The 18,384-nt window shown below is 46.6% G+C and overlaps 1 protein-coding gene across 1 annotated transcript; it reads left to right on the plus strand.

Moving 5' to 3' along the window:
• The first annotated feature begins 281 nt into the window (after positions 1-281).
• OSCP1 (organic solute carrier partner 1) lies at positions 282-18,231 on the plus strand. The gene is made up of 10 exons (XM_038758056.1): positions 282-446; positions 6,287-6,441; positions 7,030-7,197; positions 9,479-9,559; positions 11,003-11,106; positions 13,111-13,239; positions 14,096-14,165; positions 16,379-16,518; positions 17,170-17,233; positions 17,847-18,231. Exons 1-10 carry the CDS (start codon positions 335-337, stop codon positions 17,961-17,963), a joined length of 1,140 nt encoding a protein of 379 aa, XP_038613984.1. The 5' UTR covers positions 282-334; the 3' UTR covers positions 17,964-18,231.
• Positions 18,232-18,384: the final 153 nt, after the last annotated feature.

Consider the following 18,384-nt stretch of genomic DNA (forward strand, 5'->3'; position numbering starts at 1 on the left):
AAATACCATTTTTAAAAAAGGGGAAAGAAAACCCTCAGTCCTTAGACGTAGTGGCCGGAAGGTGGGGGTTGCCATGGAAACCAGACAGGCCCAATGCTTTGCTTCCCCGCCGGGGGTCGCTCCACTCCCCGCCCGCTCCGCAAAGCGGTTTGTTTTTTTTCTGTCGGCCAAAAAGGGTCCTCGGCCGCCGCCTTTAAGGCCCCCCCGACCTCCCAACAAGCGGCTCGTTGATTGGCTCCGGCTCCTCTCCCCCGCCGTTGCCTTAGCAACCGAGGCGTCGGCCGGCGGCTGTGTGGTCCAGGCCGGGCCCCGGGCCCCCGGCATCCCGAGCATCATGTCGGTCCGGACGTTGCCTCTGCTCTTCCTAAACCTGGGAGGGGAGATGCTGTACATCCTGGACCAGCGGCTGCGGGCCCAGAGCATCCCCGCCGACAAAGCCCGCAAAGGTGAGCCGGCAATCCATCAATCAATCCATCCATCAATCAACGGAGCGCTTACTGTGTGCAGAGCGCTGTACTAAGCGCCTGGGAGGGGACAGTGCAACAATAGACACATTCCCTGCCCACAACGAGCTATAGTATGGGAGTGGAGGAGACAGACATCAATACATCAATCAATCACTATGATCAATCAATGGAGCGCGTACTGTGTGCAGAAAGCTGTACTAAGCGCTTGGGAGGGGACAGTGCAACAATAGACACATTCCCTGCCCACAACGAGCTATAGTATGGGAGTGGAGGAGACAGACATCAATACATCAATCAATCACTATGATCAATCAATGGAGCGCGTACTGTGTGCAGAAAGCTGTACTAAGCGCTTGGGAGGGGACAGTGCAACAATAGACACATTCCCTGCCCGCAACGAGCTATAGTATGGGAGTGGAGGAGACAGACATCAATACATCAATCAATCACTATGATCAATCAATGGAGCGCTTACTGTGTGCAGAAAGCTGTACTAAGCGCTTGGGAGGGGACAGTGCAACAATAGACACATTTCCTGCCCGCAACGAGCTATAGTCTGGGGGTGGGGGAGACAGACATCAATGCATCAATCAATCACTACGATCAATCAATCAGTGGAGCACTTACTGTGTGCAGAGCGCTGTACTAAGCGCTTGGGAGGGGACAGTGCAACAATAGACACACTCCCTGCCCGCAATGAGCTCCAGTCTGGGGGTGGGGGAGACAGACATCAATACATCAATCAATCAGTATGATCAATCAATCAGTGGAGTGCTTACTGTGTGCAGAGCGCTGTACTAAGCGCTTGGGAGAGAACAGTGCAACAATAGACACATTCCCTGCCCGCAACGAGCTACAGTCTGGGGGTGGGGGAGACATTCATCAATACATCAATCAATCAATATGATCAATCAATCAGTGGAGCGCTTACTGTGTGCAGAGCGCTGTACTAAGCGCTTGGGAGAGAACAGTGCAACAATAGACACATTCCCTGCCCGCAACGAGCTACAGTCTGGGGGTGGGGGAGACATTCATCAATACATCAATCAATCAATATGATCAATCAATCAGTGGAGCGCTTACTGTGTGCAGAGCGCTGTACTAAGCATTTGGGAGGGGACAGTGCAACAAGAGACACATTCCCTGCCCGCAACGAGCTACAGTCTGGGGGTGGGGGAGACAGACATCAATATATCAATCAGTCAATACAATCAATCAATCAGTGGAGCGCTTACTGTGTGCAGAGCGCTGTACTGAGCACTTGGGAGGGGACACTGCAACAATAGACACATTCCCTGCCCGCAACAAGCTATAGTCTGGGGGTGGGGGAGACAGACATCAATATATCAAACAATCAATGGAGCACTTACTGTGTGCAGAGCGCTGTACTAAGCTCTTGGGAGAGGACAGTGCAACAGCAGACACATTCCCTACCCGCAACGAGCTATAGTCTGGGGGTGGGGGAGACAGACATCAATACATCAAACAATCAATGGAGCACTTACTGTGTGCAGAGCGCTGTACTAAGCGCTTGGGAGAGGACAGTGCAACAATAGACACATTCCCTGCCTGCAGTGAGCTACAGTCTGGGGGTGGGAGAGACAGACATCAGTACATCAATCAATCAATCAATGGAGCGCTTACTGTGTGCAGAGCGCTGTACTAAGCACCTGGGAGAGGACAGTGCAACAATAGACACATTCCCTTCCCGCAACGAACTACAGTCTGGGGGTGGGGGAGACATCAATACATCAATCAATCAATCAATGGAGCGCTTACTGTGTGCAGAGTGCTGTACTAAGCGCTTGAGAGAGGACAGTGCACACAGTAAGCGATCAATAAATGCGATTGAATAATAATAATGATGGCATTTGTTAAGCGCTTACTATGTGCCAAGCACTGTTCTAAACACTGGAGGGTGGTACAAGCTAATCTGATTGTCCCACATGGGGCTAACAGTCTTAATCCCCATTTTATAGGTGAGGTAACTGAGGCACAGTGAAGTTAAGTGACTTGCCCAAAGTCACACAGCAGACAAGTGGCAGAGCCTACAATAGAGTTGAAAGTCATGATCCCAGCTCACAAGGAGCTAAGTCTACAGGTAACGATAGTCATTACCACATTCACTACCATTTTCAACGAAGACTTCCGATTTTTCACTCAGATGTCCAGTCTAAAAGACGAGCAGCAGTGTGGCTCAGTGGAAAGAGCCTGGGCTATGAAGTCAGAGGTCATGGGTTCAAATCCCAGCACTGCCAGTTGTCAGCGGTGTGGCTTTGGGCAAGTCACTTCACTTTTCTGTGCCGCAGCTACCTCATCTGTAAAATGGGGATTACGACTGTGAGTCCCCCGTGGGACAACCTGATCACCTTACCTCCCCCGCGCTTAGAACAGTGCTTTGCACATAGTAAGTGCTTAATAAATGTCATTGTTATTATTATTATTATTATTATTATTAAAAAGTTAGCTAGTCTCAGAAGCAGCCCCACTAAAGTATCATTGAATGGTGTCTGCCAACTTGACTGGGCTCTCCCAACCGGTTAATACAGTGTTCTGTCTGCACAAACCGAGCATTCAGTAAATACCACTGACTGATTGACAACCTCGTCTCTAAACTATAAACTCGTTATGGTCAGGGAGCGTTTCCACTAGTTCAGTTGAATTGTACTCTCCCAAGCGCTTAGTACCGTGCCCTGCACATAGTAAGTACTCAATATATACCATTTATTGATTGACTGAGAGCTCTACTCTCTCCCCCTCCTCCCCCCACCTTACCTCCTTCCCCTCCCCACAGCACCTGTATATATGTATATATGTTTGTACGTATTTATTACTCTATTTATTGATTTATTTTACTTGTACATATCTATTCTATTTATTTTATTTTGTTAATATGTTCGGTTTTGTTCTCTGTCTCCCCCTTCTAGACAGTGAGCCCACTGTTGGGTAGGGACCGTCTCTATGTGTTGCCAACTTGTACTTCCCAAGCGCATAGTACAGTGCTCTGCACCCAGTAAGCGCTCAATAAATACGATTGATTGATTGATTGATTGATCTACTGTCTCTTAGCATTATTCCAAGATTTGAATTGCAAATAGAATGGGCCTTTTTTAGGCATATTTGCATCGGTGGATTTTTTTTTATTATTATTCAAACACGTTTCACATATTGGAAGTCAGGTGGCCTCGGAATGGAATCTCAGACCTGGAAAGTTGGTTTCTTCCAGGTTTTGAGATTGGAGTTCTGGGTGTAGAGCAGCCTTCCTGGGCAAGTCACTTTCCGCCTCTGTCTCGATTTCTTTTTAAATAGCGTTTGAGTCACAGTACTCTACTACTTCCCAGGAATGTCTTTGCTCCGGCCAAGCAGAGCGCCCTTGGTTATCGAATACCCCTGGAATATTAAATATTAAATAGTAAATCCCCGTCTGTAAATTGGGGATTAAGAATGTGAGCCCCATGTGGGACAGGGACTGTATCCAACCTATTAGCTTGTATCTACCCCAGGACTTAGAAAAGTGCCTGGTACATAGTAAGCACTTGACAAATACCATAAAAAACAAAAATCGAGGGACCTGTCATTTAGAGCCAGTGAGTGAGACTAACTGGGCCCATCAGACTTTGACAAGATAACGGAATAAGGGCTGGGGAGCAATGAGGGAGCTGGAAAAATGTTAATTTTGTAGCTCTGAAATGAGAAAGCCAAATTAATATCCAAACTGTAGCTGAAGTGGCACTCTGGGGAACTTGAGTGCTAAGAGCAGAACAGAAAAGCATCAACCATTTTGTCTCTTCCGATCTTTGTGTTGGCTGCCTTCTCCCCTTATGGAGTACGTCCTGTATATACCGTGTTTAATTCCCACTTGTGTATTCTCTCCCAGCACTCAATACAGTGCTCTGCACACGGTAAGCATTTAATAAATGCCATTATTATTACTGGTTTATTATTACTTATAAAATTATTACTAAGTAATAAAATTATTACTTATTTTGCTTGTACATATTTATTCTATTTATTTTATTTTGTTAATATGTTTTGTTTTGTTCTCTGTCTCCCCCTTCTAGACTGTGAGCCCACTGTTGGGTAGGGACCGTCTCTATATGTTGCCAACTTGTACTTCCCAAGCGCTTAGTACAGTGCTCTGCACACAGTAAGCGCTCAATAAATACGATTGAATGAATACTGGTCATTTGTGCTCACTGGCCAGTGCTCACCCTGAGTTCCCCTTTGGCTAAAAACCCAGAGCTTGGAGCGTACTTTCCCCAGAGCAGAGATCTCCACTTTTTCCTTTGCCAGAAGAGTTAACACGTCACCTCAGGTATCCGTTTCCTCCCGTTGGGTTGCTTTGTTCTTGGATCCAGGCTATTTCTCTGAGTTCTCGCTAAAGATTCAGACCCAGGAGGAACAAAAATAACATAAGGTTGGCTGCCAGTTATTCGGAAGGATCAAAGGAAGCATCTTTGAACTTTTTCAGATGAATACATTATGCTTTCTAGCATCCTTCTAAAGAGTAGCATATTGATTAAGAGAGCTTCTGGGCATTTTCTTTTGGCACAACTAACGTGAGGCGTTCTGCCTTAATCTTTCCCACTAGGACTTCTTTACATCATTCATTCATTCAGTCGTATTTATTGAGCGCTTACTGTGTGCAGAGCACTGTACTAAGCGCTTGGGAAGTACAAGTCGGCAACATATAGACGGTCCCTACCCAACAACGGGCTCACAGTCTAGAAGGGGGAGACAGACAACAAAACAAAACATGTGGACGGGTGTCAAGTCATCAGAATAAATAGAAGTAAATAGAAGTAAAGCTAGATGCACATCATTAACAAAATAAATAGAATAGTAAGTATGTACAAGTAAAATAAATAGAGTAATAAATCTGTACAAACATATATACAGGTGCTGTGGGGAGGGGAAGGAGGTAGGTCAGGGGGATGGGAAGGGGGAGAGGAAAGAGGGGGCTCAGTCTGGGAATGCCTACATCATCTGAAGTTGGAGGAGAAATGCTGAGGTCAGATTTTGTTTCCGATCAGGCATTTGCTTGTTTTTTTATTATTTCTGTCCAGCGTTTAGGTAAGGAGGAAGCCGTCCGTGTACGTGGACACTAAAACCAACAGATATAGGAAAACTCGAAAAGAACAAGTTCTAAGCTGGGGAGGGCCGGGAGGGTGGGGTGGATTTAGGTTGCATTGCAATGAGGGTGGAAAGAGACATTTTAAAGAAGGGAATCTTGGTTGGGGGAGAATTCAACCAAAGGAATAAGGTGGCAGCTGCCAGTTTTTCGGACTGTGAGCCCCATGTGGGACCATGGACTGTGTCCAATGTGATCATCTGGTGCCTACCCTGGGGCTCAATACAGTGCCTGGCACATAGTATGTACTTTAAGAAATACCATTTAAAAAACAAAAAAAGAAAAAAAAAATTACTCCCCTGCGATCTGGTGTTTTGGTCCCTGAAATTCCTCGGGGCCTATGAATAACTGCAGGTGCTTGCCCTCCCCTGAGTATACGGTACCTCACCCTCCGGAGAGAGCTGGCCTTTAATCATTCAGAACATGGAAAGCCGAATAACAGTGGTGCTCATTCAAAGAGAGGAAAAAAGCAACACCCTCCCCTCAGGCCCGAGCTGTCCATAAAAGACATCTTAACCCACATTTTTGACAACGATGAAGGCTTTCTAGATCTCTACCGGAGCCACCCCTGCACAGCACAACCACAACCCAGGCCTTCCATCCTCAGAGGGAAACAGGAGAGAGAGTGTCCTGAATGGAGTTCCTCGGGCCGGCCATTCAGCCAGATCCTGTTCCTTTGTCTTTACAGTGATGAATGATATCATCACAACTATGTTCAATAAAAAATTTATGGAGGAACTCTTCAAGCCCCAAGAGCTGTACTCCAAGAAGGCGCTGAGAACCGTCTATGACCGCCTGGCTCACGCTTCCATTATGAGGCTAAACCAGGCCAGCATGGATAAGGTAAGCAGGATGGTAATCGGGGGCCCTGTTTCAGCATTGCAGTTCCCCCCCAACCCCAGTCGACATCCCGCTGCCCCCAATCCCTCCGCACCTTCCCGGGGCCTGCCTGAATGGGCAGCCGGTTTTCACGGAGCCTCTGGGCATATCACAAAGCACTGGCTCATCCTTTCCAAATCTGACCTCACCGGGGAACCGCCACATTGCAGGAAGCAGGACATCTGGAAAAAAACTCGGAAAGGAAAACAAAGTTAAACCCACTCGTTTCTGCCCGGTCACGTGGAAACACTGAGTTTTCAGGAGTACGTCGAAGGGAAGAATGGTCTGATTCTGTTTTTTGTGGGTGGTTTGGCGGAGAGTCATTTTTAAAGGCATAAGAATAGCCTGTGGGGATGTCGTGTTCTCCAGACAGATATTTCCTGGTTTCAGGTAAGAAAGCATATGATTTCCAGGCTTCCTCCCACACTCCATGTTTTGTGGCCTTTTGGGGCCTCGGTCCAGTCTCTAGGCTTTGATTCTACGTGATAGAAGCAAGGTGGCTTGAACCTCTGCTCTGTCTTTGCCTCTTTTTGGTGTCCTGTGGGTGTGCAGCTGTATGACCTGATGACCATGGCTTTCAAATACCAAGTCTTGCTGTGTCCCCGGCCCAAGGACATATTGCTGGTCACCTTCAATCACTTGGACGCCATCAAGGGATTCATCCGGGATTCCCCCTCCATCCTGAACCAAGTGGACGAGACCTTCCGGCAACTGATCGACGTAAGGACCCGTGGCCCTGCTCCTTCTCGTTTTTGTGTATGGACCACATGGCTCGAGGAAGTGGAAAGGAAAGGCTGCCAGTCTCCCCGCTGATTCTCAGGAGCGGAGGAGAACCAAGCTGAGAAGCAGCTTGACCTAGTGGAAAGAGCACGGAGCTGGGAGTCAGAAGGACCTGGGTTCTAATCCCGGCTCCAGAATTTTTTATGGCATTTATTAAGCGCTTACTATGTGCAAAGCACTGTTCTAAGCGCTGGGGAGGTTACAAGGTGATCAGGTTGTCCCACAGCGGGCTCACAGTCTTAATTCCCATTTTACAGATGAGGTAACTGAGGCACAGAGAAGTTAAGTGACTTGCCCAAAGTCACACAGCTGACAATTGGCGGAAGCGGGATTTGAACCCATGACCTCTGACTCCAAAGCCCGGGCTCTTTCCACTGAGCCACGCTGCTTCTCTATTTCCCTACATTTACCTATTTGCCTACATTTATGTATTTGGCTACATTTACCATTTGCCTACAGGGCAATCTTGGGAAAGTCACTTCACCTTCCTGTGCCTCAGTTTCCTCATCTGTAAAATGGGGATTAAGACTGAGAACCCCATGTGGGGCAGGGACTATGTCCACGCTGATTATCTTATATCTGTCTTAGCACTTAGTACAGCACTTTGAACATAATAAGTGCTCAACAAATGCCACTAAAAAAAAGTTAATTTGGGAAAATTTAGGATTTTGAGACCCTTGCTGTGCTGTGGCTGTGGGCATCAAGAGACCATTTTCCCAGAGCCTGGCAAATGTTTGTGTTGGTAAAAGCACAAGGTTTAGTGGATTCATTCAATCGTATTTATTGAGCGCATACTGTGTGCAGAGCACTGTACTAAGCGCTTGGGAAGTACAAGTCGGCAACATATAGAGACGGTCCCTACCCAACAACGGGCTCACAGTCTAGAAGGGGGAGACAGACAACAAAACAAAGCATGTGGACAGGTGTCAAGTCATCAGAATAAATAGAAGTAAAAATAAATAAAGAATAAAGAGAAGCAGCGTTGCTTAGTGGAAAGAGCATGAGCTTTGGAGTCAGAGGTCATGGGTTCAAATTCCGGCTCTGCCACTTGTCAGCTGTGTGACTTTGGGCAAGTCACTTCACTTCTCTAGGCCTCAGTTACCTCATCTGTCAAATGGGGATGAAGACTGTGAGCCCCCCGTGGGACAACCTGATCACCTTGTAACCTCCCCAGCGCTTAGAACAATGCTTTGCCCATAGTAAGTGCTTAATAAATACCATCATTATTATTGTTATTATTATTAAAGCTAGCTGCACATCATTAACAAAATAAATAGAATAGTAAATATGTACAAGTAAAATAAATAGAGTAATAAATCTGTACAAACATATATACAGGGGCTGTGGGGAGGGGAAGGGGGTAGGGCGGAGGGGATGGGGGGGGAGAGGAAGGAGAGGGCTTAGTCTGGGAAGGCCTCCTGGAGGAGGTGAGCTCTCAGTAGGGCTTTGAAGGGAGGAGAGAGCTAGCTTGGCGGATGTGCGGAGGAAGGGCATTCCAGGCCAGGGGGGGACGTGGGCCGGGGGTCGACGGCGGGACAGGCGAGAACGAGGCCTAACGGTGAGGAGATTAGCGGCAGAGGAGCGGAGGGTGCGGGCTGGGCTGGAGAAGGAAAGAAGGGACCTGGGTTCAAAGCTGGGCTCTGCCACTTGCCTGCTGTGTGACCGTGGGTGAGTCCGTTCATTCGTTCAGGTGTATTTATTGAACACTTACTGTGTTCAGAGCATTATACTAACAGCTTGGGAGAATACAGAATACCAATAAACAGACGTATTCCCTACCCACAACGAGCTTACAGTCTAGAGGAGGAGACGGGCATTAATATAAAGAAAAAAATTACAGATATGGACATAAGTGCCCTGGGGCTGGGAGGGTGGATGAATAAAGGGAATAAGTCAGGGCGACACAGGAGGGAGTGGGAGAAGAGGAAAGGAGAGCTTAGTTAGGGAAGGCCCTTGGAGAGGTCAATTTACTTCTCTGTGCCTCAGTTACCTCATCTGTAAAAATGGATATTGAATCCCCCTCCTTTCAATTTAGACTGTGAGCCCTAGGTGGGACCGGGACTATGTCCAACCTTAATATCTGCCCCAGATTTTAGTACAATGCCTGTTACGTAGCAGATGCTTAACAACTACAATTAAAAAAAAAACGGCAGGTGACTGTGTAGGGTAAGCCCTTTGTTGAAAGCTCCCAGGGAAATCTGGCCTCTGTCCTTTTTTGCAGATGTACGGTAGTCTCTCTGCTGGAGAATTTCAGCTGATCCGCCATACGCTGCTCATCTTCTTTCAGGACCTACATATTCGGGTAAGTCTGCTGCCTCCGGAACAATGACAAAGCCTAGCAAGTAGCCCGAATGGCCCCCGGGGCAAGGAAGCTGGGGGGCTTTCTGGTCCCTTTCGGGGAAGAGGCCCAGCTGCCTAGGGTACAGTCAATCAGTCGATCGATCAGTGGTATTTACTGAGCACTTACTGTGTGCAAAGCTCTGAACTAAGCGCTTGGGAGAGTATGGTATAACAGAGTAGCCTAGAGAAGCAGCATGGCCTAATAGATGGAGTGTGGGCTTGGGAATCAGAAGGACCTGGGTTCTAATCCAAGCTCTGCCACTTGTCTGCCATGTGACTATTTATTCTGATGACTTGACACCTGTCCACATGTTTTGTTTTGTTGTCTATCTCCCCCTTCTAGACTGTGAGCCCGTTGTTGGGTAGGGACCATCTCTATATGTCGCCAACTTGTACTTCCCAAGTGCTTAGTACGGTGCTCTGCACACAGTAAGCGCTCAAAAAATACAATTGAATGAATGAAAGCGTGACCTTAGGAGAGTCATTTAACTTCACTGTGCCTCAGTTACCTCATCTGTAAAATGGGGATTAAGATTGTGTGCCCCAGGTGGGACCTGGACTGTGTCCATCCTAATCAGCCTCTAGACTGTGAGCCCATTGTTGGGTAGGGACCGTCTCTATATGTTGCCAACTTGTACTTCCCAAGTGCTTAGTACAGTGCTCTGCACACAGTAAGCGCTCAATAAATATGATTGAATGAATGAATGAATTAGCTTGTATCTACCCCAGCACTTACTACAGTGCCTGGCACATAGTAAGCACTTAACAAATACCATTTTAAAAATGAGGCTTTCTAAGACTGCTCGTTGGAAGACCGTGGGTGGGTGTACTGTCATTTTAAAGGTAACTCGGGAGAGGCCACGAGCAAAACTCCCTTTGCTGCTTCCAGAAAGAAGCATTAGTGGTTAGATTGTTCTTTTGTAATTTGATATTTATTAAATGCTTACCATGCACCAAAGCACTGTGCTGGAGGAAGATCAGTCAGTCAGTGCCTCTTATTGAACACCTACTGAGTACAGAACACAGTAGTAAGCACTTGGAAGAGTACAATACAGTAGAGTTGGTCAAAATGTTCCCTTCCCACAACCGCTTACAGTCTAGATACTGTCTGGGTATAAGGCAGTCGATAAGACACAGTCCCTCTTTCCATACGGAGCCTGTAACCTAAGGGTTTGTTCTTGGTCTTTGGGATGAGACAGGCGTTAAAGTGATTAACTCAGCAGGCTTTTTCTGAATGTTTTCTTAATCCCCCAAACCCAGCCCAGTTGAGACATGCCAATGGCAGTTGAAAGCCCCCGAGCCCTTGCTCTCTTCAGATATGGCATCAAAAGGTTAGAATTTTCCATGTGCCTTTTGGCTCCGACACCAGAGATAATCCGTACTCCACTGTGTTTTTCCGCTGCAGGTCTCAATCTTTCTAAAGGATAAAGTACAAAATTCCAACGGCCGTTTTGTGCTGCCAATAACCGGTCCTGTTCCGTGGGGAACCAAAGTCCCCGGACTCATCAGGTAAATGGGAACGACGCTCTTCTGTCGGTCCCAGAGTTCTTCGACGCCGAGAACCCAGGATCTCCTGGATGTGGTATCCTGTGGTTGTCCATGCCCTCCTCCGACCCTCTCCCTTCTTTATCTGCCCATCATCCTTTTTTTGTTTTATTTTGTTTAATGGTATTTGTTAAGCACTTACTGTGTGTCAAATTCCGTTCTGAACACTGAGGGTAGATACAAGTTAATCCTTCAACTGGGAAATGTAATTAAGACGGAGAGCCCCGTGTGGGAAATGGACTGTGTCCAACCTGATTAGCCTGTATCTACCCCAGGATTTAGAACAGTGCCTGGTACTAGCTTACTAGTGCTTAACAAAATCCATTAAAAAGATTCCCTAACAGTTAACATTCCCAATACACATAGTGAACCCATGTGCTAAGTGTGAACTGAGGTTTTTTTTCCCGGTATTTGTAAAGCGCTTACAATGTGCCAGACGCTGTACTAAGCACTGGGGTATATACAAGATTGGACACCATGGCTCAGTGGAAAGAGGACGGGCTTTGGAGTCAGAGGTCATGGGTTTGAATCCCAGCTCCTCCACGTGTCTGCTGTGTGACCTTGGGCAAGTCACTTCTCTGCGCCTCAGTTACCTCATCTGTAAAATGGGGATTAAGACTGTGAGCCCCCCGTGGGACAACCTGATCACCTTGCATCCCCCCAGCACTTAGAACAGTGCTTTGCCCTTAGTAAGCGCTTAACAAATGCCATCATCATTATTATTATAATTATTATTATTATTATTGTGTCCCTCAGGCGGCTCACAGTCTTATTCCCCATTTCACAGATGAGGTAAGTGTGGGCGTGGAGAAGAGAAGTGACTTGCCCAAGGTCACACAGCGGACAAATGGCAGAGAAGGGATTAGAACCCAAGTCCTTCTGACTCCCAAGCTTATGTTTTACTTATGAGGCCACACAGCTTCTCACCTCTGACCCTTTTCCCATGGCTACGACTGAAAGCCCTGACAGAGTCCAGACTCTTCCTTCCCTCAACCTCCTACTCACCCAAGCTCCTCAACTACGAGCCAAATCGCACCCTTGTTCACCCCATTAATCCCTGCGCCAAAGGAGATGGGAATCCGCCGAGCTATACTTTATGCCGTCCGTGGGAGATAGAAAGAGGCAAGGGCTATCTCCATTTTACAGATGAGGAAACTGAGGCACAGAGGTTTGAAATGACTTGCCTGAGGACAAGTGGTAAGGCCAGGCCTGGAGCCCAGGTCTTCTGACTTCCCTACAGGGAAACAGTGTGACTCAGTGAAAAGAGCCCGAGCTTGGGAGTCAGAGGTCGTGGGTTCAAATCCCGGCTCTGCCACTTAATAATAATAATAACAATAATGGTATTTGTTAAGCACTTACTATGTGCAAAGCACTGTTCTAAGCGCTGGGGGGGATACAAGGTGATCAACTTGTCCCACGTGGGGCTCACAGTTAATCCCCATTTTACAGATGAGGTAACTGAGGCTCAGAGAAGTTAAGTGACTTGCCCGAGGTCACACAGCAGACATGTGGCGGAGCTGGGATTCGAACCCATGACCTCTGACTCCAAAGCCCGAGCTCTTTCCACTGACTTGTCAGCTGTGTGACTTTGGGCAAGTCACTTAACTTCCTTGGGCCTCAGTTCCGTCATCTGTAAAATGGGGATGAAGACTGGGAGCCCCCCTTGGGACAACCTGATTACCTTGTATATACCCCAGCGCTTAGAGCAGTGCTTGGCACATAGTAAGCGCTTAACAAATTCCATTATTATTATTATTAGTAGTAGTAGTAGTAGTAGTAGTAGTAGTAGTAGTAGTATTACCCTTCTCTTTCAACTAAACCACGCTGGCCAAATGAGGTTGTCACAAGTTGATTCTGGCACCCTGAAGCCAGCATTCTTCAGTGACATAGAAAGGACTGCTTTATTCCTTTTATTGTGCAAGAAGGTTCCTTGGCGCCTTAGAATAAAGAGATCTCATTGTGTTGTAGAACGTTTAATAGCAAAGGAGACGAAATCAAGAGGGTCGAATTCACTCACGGGGGAAATTACGTCAGCGCACAGAGAGAAGGCTCTTTTGATCTTTATGGAGACCGGGTCCTCAAACTAGGGATGAACATGTAAGTAAATTTCCCATTTCCTGAAAGAATTTCATCCATCAATCAATCAGTAGCACTTATGGAGCGCTTACTGCGTGCAGACGGCTGTACTTAATGCTTGGTAAAATATAGTGCAATCAGTCAGTGATATTCATTGAGCATTTCCTATGTGGAAAGCATTGCACTAAACATTTGAGAGATTAAAATGCAGCAGACTTTGGCAGACATTCATTCATTTACGCCCACCAGTCTAGTAGGGGGAGACCGACATGAAAATAAATCACAGTTAATGTACAGAAGTGCTGCGGGGCTGAGGGTGGGGTGAATATCAAGTAAGATCCTTTGATGAAAAACATGCTTGAGGTCTGTAGTGAAAACATCTCCTGAAGGGACAGTAACTGCTACAAAACGTCTGCAGAGTTCTGACATTTTCAAAAGCCAGAGAGGAAATGAAAACTAGAAGCTGTTACCGCAGGTCAACGAAAAGATAGAAATAGCCCCAAACCTCTGTTCTTGCACTTAGCAGGCAGGCAACAAAGAGCTGAAAATCTTGAGGCATTTTTCTCAATTGTGGGTAATTATCGTGTTGCGCTCCATCCGGGAAACACTTGAGAAATCGTACGAGGAGTTCCTTCCTGACGGCTTCTTCCACAGAGTCTGTTGCTTGCGGGCTGGGCAATGAGAACACAGAGTCCTTGACACCCAGTTTCTCCTATTTTGGGATTCCCAGCAACTTTCCCATATTTACGCATCCCACCCCGCCGCCGCCGCCAGTCCAACCGCACAGTGTTTCCACAGGAGAGAAGTCAGCATGCTACTTAGCTCTGTCTTTGTTCGGTAACGTATTTGTTGTTTTGTTTTTTCCCAACCTTTCCAGGTACAGTGCAAGTCGGCCGGTGGAAACACACATGTCTGGAACATCAAAGAGTTTAGCATCACACACCAAGGTCAGAGAGCCTCTGCATTTGGGAGCTATTGGGTGGAGATTTCATTTTCTTTCTTCACTGGCCTCTGGGAATGCAACCAGCTGCAATTATGCTTAGAACAGTGTCTGGCGTATAGTAAGCACTTAACAAATACCTTAAAAGAAAAAAAGAAAAATTGAGGTGGGGAAAGGGAATGGTTCAGGAGCAGATCTTAATTTATCCCAATGCACATAACTATCTCATCTCTATCTGAGGCTCAAGTAATAATAATAATAATTGTAGTATTTGGTAAGCACTTACTACGTGCCAAGCACCATACTAAGCACTGAGGAAGATATGGGATAATCTGGTCAAACACAGGCCCTGTCCCACGTGGGGTTCACTAAGTGGGAGAGACACAATAGGCAGATGAGGAAACCGAGCCACAGAGCCATTCAGTGACTTGCCCAAGGTCACCCAGAAGGCAAGGGGAAGAGCTAGGATTATAACCCAGGTTCTCTGACACATGTTTTAGAGCCAGCTCTGCATTTCTCGTGCAGCTTTCTTGAAATCTGAATGAGGTCATTTAGGTCTTGGTTTGGCCACACTAATTAAGTAAGGATACACAGTAGAGCTTGGGAAGTGGCCTTGTGCAGCCAACAGAATTAGACTCGCCTAGCTACTGCCGCATTCCAGTCCTGGAGAGCACAGTGGAGATTATGGTATTCGTATTTGTTGTTAAGCGCTTACTATGTGTCAAACACTGTTCCAAGCACTGGAGTGGATTTAAGGTAGTCAGGTTGGACATACTCCCTTTCCCACCTGGAACTCACTGTCTAAATTAGAGGGGGGAGGATTAAATCCCCATTTTACAGATGAGTTAACTGAGGCACAGAGAAGTGAAGTGACTTGCCCAAGATCACACAGTGGACAAATGGTGGAGCTGAGATTAGGACCTAGGTCCTCTGATTCCCAGTCCCGTGTTCATTCCACTAGGCCAAGCTGCTTCTCTTCTTTTTTGAAGACTCTCTTTGTGTTTTTTTGCTTTTTGTATGGTTCACCACTCCATGATGTGTTTTGTTTTTTATGTTAATGGCATTTGGTAAGGCCCTACTATGTGCCAGGCACTGTACTAAGCGCTGGGGTAGTTACAAGCCAACAGATTGGACACACTTCACATCCCACATGGGGCTCACAGTCTTCATCCCCATTTTACTGATGAAGGAACTGAGGCCCAGAGAAGTGAAAGGACTTGCCCGAGGTCACCTAGCAGACAAGTGGCAGAGCTAGGATTAGAACCCAGTTCCTTCAGACTCCTAGGCCCGTGTTGTAGCCACTAGGCCACGCTGCTTCCTGAGTTCCAAGCCAAGGTTCACATTATGGGAATCCTAATAGTCAGTTAGGCGGTGGACGGGGTGGAAAGAGAGGATCATTGCTCTCTCTGTCTCCAGTCTCTTAGTGGGGGCCCACTGAATGAGTGGAAATCGACCCAGGACCTGCAGGGAACGGGGCCAACAGGCTTCTTCCTTGTTGGCTGTCTTGCCCCAAGGAAGGAAGAGCTGCCTTGCCTGCCTTGGAAATCAGGACAACAATCCCTGGGGGCTTCGTTCCAGCTCCTGGCATCCCCCCATATTGAATACATTTAAACTCATTAAAATCTGGATTTCCGTTTTGATGGAGTCCTTCCTTTGGCTGGGACCATCCTTTCATAAGGCCAGGAATTTACTTCTGGAGGCAATTAGAAGGTTGGTTAAGATGATTTTTTCCAGATTTCTAGTGATCCTGACATCCATTCTGCTGCACTTTAATTTAAACTACTATATACAAATAGTAATATATATATAATATATATATATTTACACATACATACTAATATATACATATATATATATATATATCTTTGCCAGGCACTATACTGAGCACTGGCATAAATAAAAGTTAATCAGGTTGGACACAGTCCCTGTCCCGTACAGGGCTCACAGTCTTAACCCCCATTTTACACATGAGGTAACTGAGGCACAGGGAAGTGAAGTGACTTGCCTCAGGTCACACAGCAGTCAAGTGGCAGAGCTGGCATTAGAACTCAGGTCCTTCTGACTCCTAGGCCTGTGTTTTATCTACAAGGTCCCGCTGCTACTCTTATCTTTCCTTGCTGGAAATATCCTAAATCTATATCCTCATGAACTCTGGCATTGGCCAGGAATTGGGAGCACTGAAGTGTGGCTAAAAAAGTAAAACCACTCTTTCTTCAATAGGAGAACACTGCTCCAAACCCTCTTGCCAAAGAAGAACTGAATTTGTTAGCCAGGCTGATGGGAGGATTGGAGATGAAGCAGTCCAGCGGGCCGGAGGCTGGATTCCGAATAAATCTGTTTACCACCGACGAGGAAGAGGAGTATGTTTTATTCTCACTCTCCCAGTCAGGCAGTCAGTAGTATTTATTGAGCACCTACTGTGTGCACAGCACTGTACTAAACCCTTGGGAGGAGCGCAATAGAATTGGAAGACATAATCCCTGCCCTCAAGGATCTAACAGACTAATGGAACAGGACAGACAGATAGATGGACAGGTTTACAGAGAGAAGCAGAGGAAGGAAAATTAGGTAGGTAGATAGGGGGGTGCTTAAATAGCAAGGTGTATGTAAGTTGATATGTACAGACAGGTGCGAGTGTGTGAATGCATAATTGTCACAGGAGCGTGAGGCAGTAGCTGGGGGAAAGTATGACCTGAGGAGAAGAAATTCATCATAACTTTAATTATTTGACAGACTTTCAGTTGGTTACAGTGCTCCATTCTGCATGAACACTCTGCTCCCTCCAAAATAAAGAAATAAACGGTTCCCCTGACAGACTGTAGTTATCCACGAAGTGCTGTTGAGTGCGAGGATCAGTTATGTGATGAAAAATTTGTGGGAAATAAAAGGAACAAAAGTAGATTTTAAGCTTGTTGATAGAGGTTTAAATCACATTAAGAGATACCGTTTATCTCATGTTAAATCTAGAGATTTTTTTTTTAACCGTGGATTTGTTTTACCTCCCAATCCAGGCAAGCGGCACTAACCAGACCCGAAGAATTATCGTACAAAGTTATCAACATTCAAGCAACACAGGTACCTAGAAGGCATTGATTGGAGTTTGGCTCAGACATTTTCATTCATGCGTTTATCAGCATTTATTGAGCACCTCTTGTGCTCAGAGCACTGAACTAGGCGCTGGGGAAGAGAGCAAGAGGGGTCAGACGGGTAGCTCCTTGCGGGCAGGGAAAATGCCTACCACCTCTATTATACTGTACTCTACCAAGCACTTAGCTGCATACAGAAAGCACTCAATAAATACCAATGATTGATTGATTAGTTTTCATTGTTTAGCATCTTGAGCTCCTGGGCTGGAGCCAGTGAAACCGCAGGGCCCTCAGACTGGGAATAAGAGAATGTAACAGACCAATCTATCAGTCAGTGGTATTTATTGAGCACTCACTATGTGCAGAGCACTGTACTAAATGCTTGGGAGAGTACAACAGAATTAGCAGATAAGTCCCCTGCCCATAACGAGTTTACGGACACAGAGATAGGTACAGAAGATTGGGGAGGGAAATGGGGTTTATACCAGTGAGCATCCTGACTCGGAACCCACTGAATCAGCAGAAGCTAGGCCTCACCCAAGCCCACTCCATGACACCTCCCAAGTGATTCAAAGCTTTCTTCTCTTTTTTTTCCCCCACAGGACCAGCTAAGAAACGAAGAGTTGGCTCGAATCATGGGAGAGTTTGAGATGACAGATCAACAGAGAGAGAGCTCAAGCAAAGGGGATGATTTACTGGCTATGATGGATGACCTGTGACAGGCTGCTCCCCCCGCCCCCTCCGCGCTCCACCCACGGGATGTCAATCATGGCTCGACCCTGATCAAAACGTGGCCGCCTAGTTTTCTATCCAGTCGAGTCTTCACCGGTAGTTTCCGTTTGTGTCGTGACCTCCGCCCCTGGACAGAACTCACACGCCCATTTCGCACTGTACGAGGGAGGTTCCAACTTGACCTCTCTCGAGTTTCCTCTTTGGGCATTTTGGTAACGTCCCAAACAATAAAGAGCCCCAAATGGGGGCCCTTTATTTAGCTGCTATTAATCTGTCCCGGGGAGGTGGGGGAGAGGGAGGTCTGGAGCCGGGAGCTGGGCGAGAATCAACACGCTTAGCCTTTTAGGTGGGTTTGGAGAAGGTGGGACTACGTCTGATGAGGAGAACAGAGCTATCTGTTATCAAGTA

The sequence above is a fragment of the Tachyglossus aculeatus genome, chromosome 16, assembly GCF_015852505.1.
Source record: "Tachyglossus aculeatus isolate mTacAcu1 chromosome 16, mTacAcu1.pri, whole genome shotgun sequence".
Classification (NCBI taxonomy): Eukaryota; Metazoa; Chordata; class Mammalia; order Monotremata; family Tachyglossidae; genus Tachyglossus; species Tachyglossus aculeatus.